Raw genomic sequence first — 12460 nt, forward strand, 5'->3', positions numbered from 1 at the left:
GGTGGATGCAAGTCGTTGGGCTGTGTTTAATGGCCCAAGCTCTGAGTTGTGTTTTTCGTCTCCACCAGAGTATGGAGGGCTTGGACTTGACTTCTCCTACAGCATCGCAGTGGCTGAGGAGCTGGGCAGCATCCGCTGTGGTGGAGTTCCCATGGCGATCGGAGTACAAACGGACATGGCTACACCAGCGCTTGCAAGGTATTATTAAGCTTTATGTTTGTGTGAGTATGCATATGCTGACTTTAAACATTCTACTATTGCATCGCAAACTCTATGGCTCAGTAATGTAGGTGCTGGTAAGTCTGTGAGCATTTAGCTAAGTAATATGATTGCAATTGTGTACCCAGGCATGCCTCAAGGCTTTTTTCACAAGGGTCCTGCTATTTTTCACAGGAGCGGGTGACGAATTTAACTATTTGTTTTCCAATTAAGCAATTTTCGAGTACTTTTTAAAATCGACAAAACTTGGACCAAAGTGCCAGTAGAAACGAGTCAACGTAATTTCCTGTTCAAATGAGCATTGCTCATCTCCTGTTTCCAGTGCTGTGCAAATGGTGGAAATCCCTCATTCCCATGGTGAGGGCGAGTCTCTCGTAGGACAATCACTGTTGATTTCCCCACAAAGTGGTACTGATTTTATCATCCCAGAAAGATGATGCGCTGAATCCACCCTCAACCGCAATTTTAACTCTCAACTTTCCGATTGCAAGCCACTTGTGCTACTGCTGGACTACCTGGCCAATTCAACTGAATTTCGGTGAATATTAGTTGTGGGTAACAGGGTCAGAGGCAAGAGGAATTTCACTGACCTGTATTAACAACTCTGTGTATGTCCAATCAGGTGAGAATGATTAAACTACATATTATCGTGCATGAATGCCCATTATTGTGTGTAATGTCTGGGCTTTTCTGTGTGTATTGCAGATAAGGAGATTACATTACACACATGGCACTGTCTAGTGTTGGGAAGAATCATAGTTATTGTGCGTGTCATGTTTTTTTAATAATTGGAGTTGGTCAAACATTTTGATTTAAAGCTTTCGTGACTGCAGGGATTCATATTATTGGATCCATCGGTAAAGTCACGTAGAAAGGAAATAATAAAATAATAAAAATAGAACAATTAAATTCTCACGCCATTTCGGCCACAACATAAGCAGCCGTCCTCAGGTGAAGAACAGAGTTGTCGGAAAGACAGCGTCCTAATGAACACTGCTAAGCTTGGCAGCGTATTTTAAGCTGGGTGGGAGGAGCAGAGCGCCTTGAAAAAGGAGTTTACATATCAACAGAGGAATTTAGCATATTGACGCTAAAGAACTGCTTTTACCCTATTACCATACAATAAACCGATGTGAAAAACTAGGAATAAACTACATCAATATAATCAATGTACTCAATATACTCTCCAATAAGCTGAGCTATTAACATTAAGTAACCGGGTATACGCTACACTATATAATGACTACCATATAGTGAACCGATAAAAACTAAAATATAAACTACATCAATATAATCAATATACTCTCCAATAAGCTGAGCTACTAACAATAAGTCATTATACATTACACTTCTATGTCGCAAAAAATATAATATGCCTCCAACTAAATTTTTTCTACATCACGCGACTATACCCTGTACTATACACTGCCATAGACAAACCCCAACATTGAATTATACACTGCGTTACTATACACTACCCTATACCTTAGACTAGACATTGTAATATTACACTGTATTATTCGACAAACCCTACTGTATACCACACTGCTGTATATTCACTATACCATTACGATACTATGTATTATCTTATACATTATATTAAACATTACACTATTATACTCTTTATTATTATACAATCTGCTGTACACCATACCATTGACCGTCGCGTGAAAGGTATTAAGAGGAAGCAAAGAAATATGTAATGGGAGAGTGGTAGCAGGTAACTTCCAGCGAATGGACTGCTGTCTGAAAGTCACCGTAAACGTAAACACAATCCAATGATTGCTGAGCCAGAATCCATCTTCTCAGTTGAAATTGTCTCTGTGTTTATATATGTGGATGGCCTCATGAACGAATCTCTCATGGTAGCTGGATGGCTTGCAGAGAACCTCCGTCTTGGAGAAGTCAATGTCATGCGAGCCCACTGAATTATAACAATGGTCTGCCACGACTGAGGTGTTCGTCCTACCGTGTTTCAGGTCTGCTTTATGTTCACGGATGCGGTCCGAGACATGTTGTTTGGTTTCTCCAATGTAACTGCTACCACAGAGGCAACTTAGTTTGTAGACGCCACATTTTACAGACGGGACCAGATCACGGATTTTATGTACTGTGTTGAATCGGTCCTGGATCTTGTTTTATTCAGGATTTTGGAGATATTTTTGTGATGTAGGGTCAGGTGATGGTTTTGAATGGCTCCTCAAGAGGATCCTTCATGGTTGGAGTGATGGCTTTGCGGATTGTGTAGTCAGAGTAACCATTAGCCTTGAGAGCTTGGTGTACATGCTTGAGTTCACTGGCAATGTGTTTCTGGTCGAAGATGCATTGGGCTCTATGGTGTAGAGTCTTGATGTGGGAATTCTTCTGGGATGGATGGTGGTGGGAATCCGGTTTTAGGTAGCATCCGTATTGGTAGTTTTCCTATAGATAGAGTGGTTCATTGAATCATCAGGTCTCTTTTTTATTAGAACATCCAAAAAGGGTAGCTTGCCATCTTTTTCGACTTCCATGGTAAATCTGATGGCTGGGTGTATGGAATTGATGTGGTCGAGGAATTGGTCTAGAGCAGGCTGGCCATGTGGCAAGATGACAAAAGTGTCATCCACATACCTATTCCATAAGGTCGGGCGTAGAGTGGCAGTCTGGATGGCGTCAGTCTCAAATTTCTCCATGAAAACGTTGGCTACAACCGGAGATAGTGGGGAGCCCATTGCAGTGCCCTCAGTTTGTTGGTAGAAAGTTCCATTCCAGGTGAAGTATGTATTGGTTAAGCAGTGTCTCACCAGGGGGGGTACCTCAGTGTTCAGTCCTTGATGAACCAAGTCTTCAATTATTGCGATGGTGTCAAGTACAGTAACTTTGGTGAATAAGGAAACCACATCAAAACTAACAAGCAGGTCGTCTGGGGACAGGGAAATACCCTTGATTGTCGATACCAGGTGAGTAGAGTTTAGTACCGCAGAGGTGGTTTTTCCCGTGTAAGGCCGCAGGATTTCAGACAAAAGGCGCTCTGCTCTTCCCACCCAGCTTAAAATACACTGCCAAGCTTAGCAGTGTTCATTAGGACGCTGTCTTTCCGACAGCTCTGTTTTTCACCTGAGGACGGCTGCTTATGTTGTGGCCGAAATGTCGTAAGAATTGATTGTTTTATTTTTATTATTTTATTATTTCCCTTCTACGTGACTTTACCGAAGGATCCAAGAATTTGGTCAAACATCCTGATAAAGAACCACAGAGCTTAACACCCGTGCTGGCTGCCTTCCTGTTTGTCTGGTTTCCTATGGATTAAAATAAAAAATGTACACGTTACATATTCTACAGCATTTTCATCTGCAATTTTCGTGAATGATGCTATATACAAACATAATTCTTCATTCTAGATTTGAAGCTTTCGTGACTGCAAGGATTCATACTCTTAGTTCTTTCGGTAAAGTCACGTAGGTAAAAAATGAAATCAAAATTAATAAAAATATTATTACGTTTCGGAGGCAACACAAGCTTCTATCTTCAGGTGAAACCGTCACAGCAAAATATCTGTACCTTATATAGTGGTTAAGGGGGGAGGAGCCAGGAAGGGCAGCGGGGGAGGAGGAGTTGTGAAGTGGTCAATTACTGCTTTTGTTATACTGCTGGGTGGGTAAATGAATTAGATACGATTAAGCCGCTCTTTGTTATGCTGTTTGTGCGCAAGTCACTGTGGGATGAATGGACTCGTGGTCAGGGACGTGTTGCGCAAGTAACTGTGGATGTACATAATAGAAAAGGAGCGGAAATGCCCATGTTTATACCAGTGTTGGCTGACAATAAAGAGTACTGTTAAACGTTAGGGATGTTAACACTCGGTGAAGTAAAATAGTGCCTGTCAGATAAGATGGTCCAAAAGTGTGTAATTAAATCTTTTTTGCATGGTTGATAACATCTTTCCAATGATTACTAAGTTTGTACCCGTCATCACGGTTGTCTGTGTTTGTATATCTGAATGGCTTCATGTACAAACCTTTGATGGTAGCCAGAAGGCTTGCAGAGCACCTTAGTCTCGGAGAAAACAATCTCATGAGAGCCCACCGAGTTGTAGCAATGATCGGCAACGGCGGACGACTCAATTTTGCCGTGTTTCAAATCTGACTTGTGCTCGCGGACACGATCAGAGACATGGCGTTTCGTTTCCCCAATGTAACAGTCACCACAGCTGCAACTCAGTTTATAGACTCCAGGGTATTGCAAGTCAGGGATGACATCCTTTACAGATGGAATTAGATCACAGATTTTATGTACTGTACTGAATCGGACTTGGATCTTATGTTTGTTTAGAATTTTGGAGATCTTTTTGGTCACGCCTGCTATGTATTCTGTTTACAGGAAAGCCACCCACACAGATTCCTACTTGAAACCGGATTCTCACCACCACCCATCTCAAAAGAATTCTCTCATCAAAACGCTATACCACAGAGCTCATGGCATTTCTGACCAACACCACCTGGCCAGTGAATTGAGACATGTACATCGGGCCCTCAGGATGAACGGATACTCTGAACGCACCATCCGCCAAGCTGTTTCTCCCACCATACAGAAACAGCCACTTGAAACTCTGATCAAAACTGTCACGTTACCATACATAGCAGGCGTGACCAAAAAGATCTCCAAAATTCTAAACAAACATAAGATCCAAGTCCGATTCAGTACAGTACATAAAATCCGTGATCGAAACGAAACGCCATGTCTCTGATCGTGTCCGCGAGCACAAGTCAGATTTGAAACACGGCAAAATTGAGTCGTCCGCCGTTGCCAATCATTGCTACAACTCGGTGGGCTCTCATGAGATTGTTTTCTCCGAGACTAAGGTGCTCTGCAAGCCTTCTGGCTACCATCAAAAGTTTGTACACGAAGCCATTCAGATATACAAACACAGACAACCGTGATGATGGGTACAAACTTAGTATTCATTGGAAAGATGTTATCAACCATGCAAAAAAGATTTAATTACACACTTTTGGACCATCTTATCAGACAGGCACTATTTTACTTCACCGAGTGTTAACATCCCTAACGTTTAACAGTACTCTTTATTGTCAGCCAACACTGGTATAAACATGGGCATTTCCGCTCCTTTTCTATTATGTACATCCACAGTTACTTGCGCAACACGTCCCTGACCACGAGTCCATTCATCCCACAGTGACTTGCCCACAAACAGCATAACAAAGAGCGGCTTAATCGTATCTAATTCATTTAACCCACCCAGCAGTATAACAAAAGCAGTAATTGACCACTTCACAACTCCTCCCCCGCTGCCCTTCCTGGCTCCTCCCCCCTTAACCACTATATAAGGTATAGATATTTTGCTGTGACGGTTTCACCTGAAGACGGAAGCTTGTGATGCCCTCCGAAACGTCGTGATTTTTATTGTTTTATTTTTATTAATTTTGATTTCATTTTTTACCTACGTGACTTTACCGAAAGAACTAAGAGTATAATTCTTCATGCCAATTGGATATGTTGCTGTAAAGGGCATGGTATTGCACTATGTTAATGCCCCACCTCCCTGTGTGCCCATGGATTACAGGTTTGGTAGCGATGAGCTACGAAGAGAGTTTTTAGCGCCAACTATTGCTGGTGACATGGTGGCATGTGTTGGTGTGAGTGAGGTTACTGGAGGATCAGACGTTGCAAGTAAGTCCATCTTATTGTATATTGCTGCTTTAAGAGCTATTTTGGTCATCACAGTGAAAATTACCCACCCCTACCCCTTCTGCTGTGTATGAATACTCCCACCACCATCCAAACCATCCTCAGCCTGTGTGCTGGGGGGGACCTAAACAGAAAGGGGTGCGACATAAATGGAGGGGCTTGGCCTTCAGATAATGGGTGGGTTCAAAATAGGAAGGAGCAGGGCCGAAGCAGGTAGGGGTGGAGCCTAACAAGAAGAGTGATTATAAAGTGGAAGGGGCGTGTCCTAAACAGGAAGTGGGGGGCACCTAAAGAGGAAGCAGACAGGCCTGAAAAGGAAGGCGGCAGGGCCTAAGCAAAACATTGCAGTGCTTATAGGAGGGTATGGGGCAGAAAGAGAAGGGTGCATGCCTAAACAAGAGGAAGTTAGTTGTAAAGAGAGAAGGGTGTGGCCTCAACATAAAGGGGCAGGGTCTAAGGAGGAAAGGGGTTTAACAGGAAGTGATCGGTCATAAATAGGAAGGATCCTGGCCAAAAGAGGAATGCTGTTGGGCAAAAAAAGGAATGGGTGGAGCCTGAAGGAAGGGGCTGGACATGAAGAGGAAGCCCAAATATGTGACCTCCAATAAAAAAATTGAGGCCCAAAAACTGCAAATCTGAAAATGTCAAAAAATTGCAGCTTCTTAAAAATAACAATTCTCCATATAGAGGAGTGCTTCGGAAATGTAACGAAATTAAAACAGAATCAATAACAAAATGTTATTCCGCAAAATAAAAATAAAGTTTAATTGGCATTTCACTTGAAACATAAAAAACGAAATGGTACTAATGCTTGTGCTTTTAGAAAACGAGTTGTGCAGTATTTTAACTTTTTCTACAATGCAGTTGTTTTTGTGGTTATTTTTTGTCTTGCTTTGATTTGTGTTGGTTTCCATTTGCTTCATTCTTGAACTTGTTTTTATTATATTAGTTTTGGTGACAGAGGGTACTCTTGAAAATGACTCTATTCTATTCACCGCCATCGATTCTAGCAATGCATCTGGATTCGAGAGGCTCTCGGAATGTACCACCGCCTTGCAACAGTGGTTCACTGCACACAACCTAGCCCTTAATCCGAAAAAGTCAGTGGCCATCATGTTAGGTACCAAGCAACGTCTCAACTCATCAGCACTCCCAACACACATACACATCTTCGGTCACAGCATCAGGTTCACCGATCACTTCAGCTACCTCGGTGTCATCCTAGATTCAACTTTATGCTTCGACCGTCAAACCAATCATATCATCAGTTCATGTAACTTTCACCTGAAAGCTCTCAGACACCTACGTCCTCTCGTCTCCACTGAAATTGCCAACACATTGGCATGTTGCATAGTTGGGTCTCGCCTTGACTATTGCAACTCCATCCTAGTCCCGACCTCCACTGGCAACCTAAAAAAACTTTAAAGACTACAAAACAACCTAGCACGCGTCGTCATTGGCCACACTCATCCCCGTCTCGACTCGCTTGCCTGTCTCCGTGCCCTCAACTGGCTACCCATCACCAGTAGGGTCATATACAAGATCGCCTGCCTCTGCCACCATGCCTTCACATCTGCCTGCCCACCATACCTTTCTTCATTATTGACAACTTACAGCTCAGCACAAGGCAGATGCCTGCGCAGCGCGACTCACGACCTCCTCTTGATACCAAGATCCAGGATGGTCATGTCTATGCGCCGCTTCTCGGTGGCAGTCCCAACAGTCTGGAACGATGAACGCTATCCCTCTGCACATTCGCAGCATCACCTCAATCGCCTCCTTCAAGAGACACTTTAAAACTTACCTTTATAACCATGCTTTCGAGCGACTCTGAGCTTGGCTCCGCACCTCTGAGTTGCAGCCGTTACGTCCGCAAATTTGCGCGCCTTATAAATTGCATTATTATTATTAGTCTTAACCTGGGTTAAACAAAACAAACTTTAAACTTTAACTATTCAGCAGTGTCACAGTGTCACTTCACAGAGCGTTGTTGTGCGGGTGGCCCAACAGGCATCCACACAAAGGCGGAGCGCAAGGGGGATGAGTATGTGATCAATGGAGGGAAGATGTGGATCACGTCGGGCAGCCAGGCGGACTGGATGTGCATGCTGGCCAACACGAGTGCCGGGCCCCCGCATAAGAACAAGTCGCTCATATGTGTGCCCATGGATCGCCCAGGTGGGTCTCAGAGTTTGATTCTCGTTTTTTAAGTTTACACAATTATGTTCGATTAAGCCATTCACTTGTAACTCCTAGAATGTATTCATATCAGCTGGATTAAACTCGTGCTTAAATGATTGTCCATTGCACAGTGTAAACATAAACATTGAGTAGACAAACGCTTGTGGGCATGGTGCTTATTGCACGACCTCTTTTGTAGGATGTGTTGGTCTTTATATGTGCTCGCTAACAGCACTTTCCCCAACAGTCTGTAAAAGACTGGATGGCTTTGTTGCATGTGTAAATATGTATATGTGGAAGTGTGTGCACTTGATGGGGAGCAGAAGTAAACTAAACTATTATTTATTTTACCAGGTAAGGCCCACTGAGCTATATAGCTTTTTAAGAAGTGACCTGGCCAAAAATGATAGCCCAACTGGACGAACTGGCGAGAAATCCACACAACCACAGGGAGAACATGCATACTTCAAATATATAGGTGTCGTGGTTGGGATTGATACCACGACATCCTGTATACAAGGCGAGGTAGTTAACATCTCGCGACCGTGGCAAGGTTAGTGCATTGCACTCTGAATTCGATGGGCCGAGGTAGATTCCTGCTCACGACCAACATCCGTGACGATTATATGAACCAGTCCTGGGCCTCCTCTAGGTCAACTCGCTTACCCCAACAGTCTAGTATGGTTATACAGAGGATCTTTGTATTTGTAGGGGTGTGTGAAATTATCTGTACTTAAGTCACCCTTGGCAGCAGTGTGGATTGAACTGTGCCCAATCGCGTGGTATTTCATCCTGGATTTGACCATATGGTTGATGAGTGCAATGCAGTGCAATCCGATTGCTTGACACAAACTGTGGCTACTGTAACCCAACTGGATTGTATCCTGCAATGGCTCAGCCACAGTACCGGGGCAGGATGGTATCCCCAGACGAGTTATAGAGCTTTCTTTGCGTCTATTATGAAGAACATCTTGGCTTCGTGTTTATGGAGTATTTAATACATTTACAGATGATTGTGCAAATTATATCCAGGTTAATACATTAACAAAGGTGTGATTGTTACCAATTCAGTGTCTTTGTTTATCTAAGAGAAAATGTTTTCTTCTTGAAGGTGTGCACGTCGCCAAAAATCTGGACAAGATTGGCATGCATTCTTCCGACACGGCACAGATATTCTTTGAGGACGTTCGTGTGCCAGCCAAATTCTGCATTGGGGAAGAGGGAAAGGGCTTCGCCTACCAGATGCTTCAGTTCCAGCAGGAGCGGCTGTGTGCAACGGCAATCAGTATGTGCTGCGCTCACTCGTCCTCTCTTCTCTCTTCTTCTCAATTCGTTTCCATTGCCGTGCACCTCTTGACCTGACAGCCCCCCTGTAGTGGGATCGTTCGCAAGGCCACGGAGACGAGGCTAGGCAGTGATGTCTTTAGCAGGGCAGGTTTGTGATGAATATAAATACCACTTTGGAAGAAAGATGAGTCGTAAATAAAAGGATATTGAAAATGTGATTACTTCATTCAAAACTTCAAAACGTCGTGTGTTTTGTAAGCTATAATTTTAAGTTAAGTCTATTACTCTTTGATTCTTTTGGTAAAGTCACGTAGGTATAAATAAAATAAATTACGACGTTTCGGGCGCAACATAAGCGTCCGTCATCAGGTGGGAAAGCATGGTCTGCTGTTGAGGCAGACTTTTTTAAAAGTTTTGAAATGGATGTAGCCCAAGGGTCATCAAGAAGTTTATTATTTTAAGAAATGCATATGGTGAAAATTGTGGTGTCTTTTGCTGAGGAGCCTGTATAATTCACCTGCGAAAATAATGGTTATCATGATTGGTGTTTAAGGTGATGGTGGACTAATTAATGTAAAACCATCGCTTTACAGAGTAATGTATGATGCAGGTAATACAATTATTTTCTAATGAGCACGCACATAATCGTGAATCATATGTCCAAGCGATTTCTGTTCAAATGAGAATTAAGGTGGTGTTCATCTAAATTTCACAGACCTGAACCAGTTGTAGAAATTCCACATGGAGGCAAGTCTCCATCGGGTAACCACTGTTGATGCAAGCTGGTACTAATTTTATACACCCCTGGTGGGATGATGGACTGAGTCAATGCCCAAGTATATACCCTCTACGTATAGAAAAAAAACACCCTTGTGTAGCCTACACACGTCATTGGGAATTGTGTTCGCATGCACCTATTAAGGCTGGCCCAGCACAGAAGGGGGTGTGTGACCAGCACCACGTCCGGCCGCCTGTGTCTTCCGATTACAAGTTACTCGCTCTACCACCTAGCCGCCTGGCCACGAGTCACTCGCTGTAAACGTCAATACTGGTGTCTTGTATTTCCACTCTGCGCAGTCTTGCAATCGATGGAGGTGGTGATACAGGAGACAATAGAGTACACGCGGAGTCGTCAGGCTTTTGGGCAGCCGATCCTCTACAACCAGACGGTGCATTTCCGTCTCGCGGAGCTACAGACTGAAGTAGAGTTGCTGCGCTCACTGCTCCACCGTGCTGTGGGTGAGTGCTGTCTGTAGCCATTTCAGCTTGTGCTTAGCTGAAAAGTCAAGCTTAGCTGAAAAGTCAAAGTGGTTTCCTGCTCAAATGTGCACTGAGGCAGTACTCATCTGTTTACAGTTCTGTGCAAATTGTGCAATTTTGACAAATTTTGTTGCAGAGGTTGGTCTGTGTAGGATGACCTTTGTTGACCTGAGGCATTTTCGGGTTGGCAGGGAACAAAGATGTTTTCGCCACACCTGCCTGCAATTAACTTTCAATTTTCTTAATTTTTTCTTGTTGTTCACTTCTATTTAAACTTACTTTCCGTTGTCTCTATCTCAGATTTGTTCATGTTTACTCTCTTATCCTACCATTTGTACAGCTCTCCATCTTTCTCCTGCCACCTGAGTTAATGCGTGTGTTTGTGTTCGTATTTGTCCCAACCACCTGCATGTCCAATGAAGGGTCTTTGTGTGTGTGTGTATAAATGTTTTTTTTATGTTTGTGTGTCTGTGCGCATGCCAGCGCCGCAGCTGGCTGCAGTCCCGGGTCGCTCTCACAGTTTATCAACTGTAACCACACCTCGTACCTTACCCATGTCCTTCTTCACTCACCACCGCTCGTCTTACTTTCATCTTCCACTACATTTTCCTTATAATTTATTTTGTTTTATTATTTTCATTATTACTTTGGCGTCGCCCGAGTTTTGGGTGGTGGCAGATCCCTGCACCCAACCCCGCCTGCCTCCGTGTTCACTGCACACGCCTCGCGGCGCTACAACAGCTGTAAAATGCCGGCTGCTGCAGTGTAACACAACCCGGCTTAATCTGCCGCATCGCACAGCTGAGGGACAGTGCGGGTAAACGAGGCCTGCTGCTCCGACTCGCAAGGCTGGAGGACGCTGGCTGCATTGTTCATGCAGCGCGGCTTAACAGCCACCCTGGGTACGGTTCCTACCAGCAACGTCCTCACAAGGCACTTCTTCCGGCACTATCAGTGAGTGTGAGCTTGGCGTGCCCCAGCATCGCCAGCAAGTGGGAGCTCGACCTTCTCCATCCACTGTTCAACACCATCAGCGAGTGGGAACGTGAAGCAGAGACTGTCATCTCCTCAACACGAGAGAGTTGGCTTGCCTGCTGCCCAGCACCACCAGTGAACGGGAGCTCTTCGAGGTTCGTCCACCCTGCTGCATCACCTGCGAGCTGGAGCACAGCGCGTTGTCAGCCAATCCACTGGACCTCGTGTTCTTCTGGCTGCTCCATTGTACGCCCCGCCTGCGTGGTTCTGTACGCCCATGTACGCACTCAACGAGTGTTTACACGGGCGTGTACGTATCTGCTACGTACGGGGAAGTGCTTGCTGATGGCGTGGAGCTTGGACAACGCTACCTCGACTTGCTGCTCCGGGCAGCAGAGCCGCTGATTGGAGTCCACCCGAATCCGGGCCCTTTCATCAGCACCATCGGTACAGCATGGTCTGATATAATAGGGCCTCGACATACACCATCTCTTCATCACCTGCACCTGGAATCCGCGCTCCTGCGGACACTCTCTGGCCTCGGGCATCTTCGAGGTCAACGTCAGAGACTGCATCGGCACCATTGTTGCAGAGGTAGTAGGGGCCGCCATTCACAGGTTAACCTTCAACCAGCCATCTCCTCTATTCCCTCGACGCCTCACCTCTACGGATCTTCACATCCACCTTCACACATCCGCCTCGGCATACTCAACTCACACTCCATTACCAACAAATCAGCCCTGATTCACGATACCATCTCGGACCACCACGTCGACCTTTTGCTCATTACTGAGACCTGGTGCAGGCAAGACTCCCCGCCAGCCATCTCTCTGGAAGTTTCGCCCCCGGA

The 12460-nt window shown here is 44.7% G+C and overlaps 1 protein-coding gene across 1 annotated transcript in view; it reads left to right on the forward strand.

Annotated features, from left to right (window-relative positions):
- Positions 1-12460, forward strand: part of LOC144941642 (putative acyl-CoA dehydrogenase 6) — a 50926-nt gene that overhangs the window by 19548 nt on the left and 18918 nt on the right. Inside the window, exons 3-7 of the mRNA XM_078867987.1 lie at positions 69-198; positions 5783-5889; positions 7918-8085; positions 9200-9373; positions 10453-10614. Of these exons, the coding sequence (XP_078724113.1) occupies positions 69-198; positions 5783-5889; positions 7918-8085; positions 9200-9373; positions 10453-10614 (741 nt within the window). The remainder of the gene's footprint in view (positions 1-68; positions 199-5782; positions 5890-7917; positions 8086-9199; positions 9374-10452; positions 10615-12460) is intronic.

The sequence above is a fragment of the Lampetra fluviatilis genome, chromosome 25 (genome assembly GCF_964198595.1).
Source record: "Lampetra fluviatilis chromosome 25, kcLamFluv1.1, whole genome shotgun sequence".
Lineage (NCBI taxonomy): Eukaryota > Metazoa > Chordata > Hyperoartia > Petromyzontiformes > Petromyzontidae > Lampetra > Lampetra fluviatilis.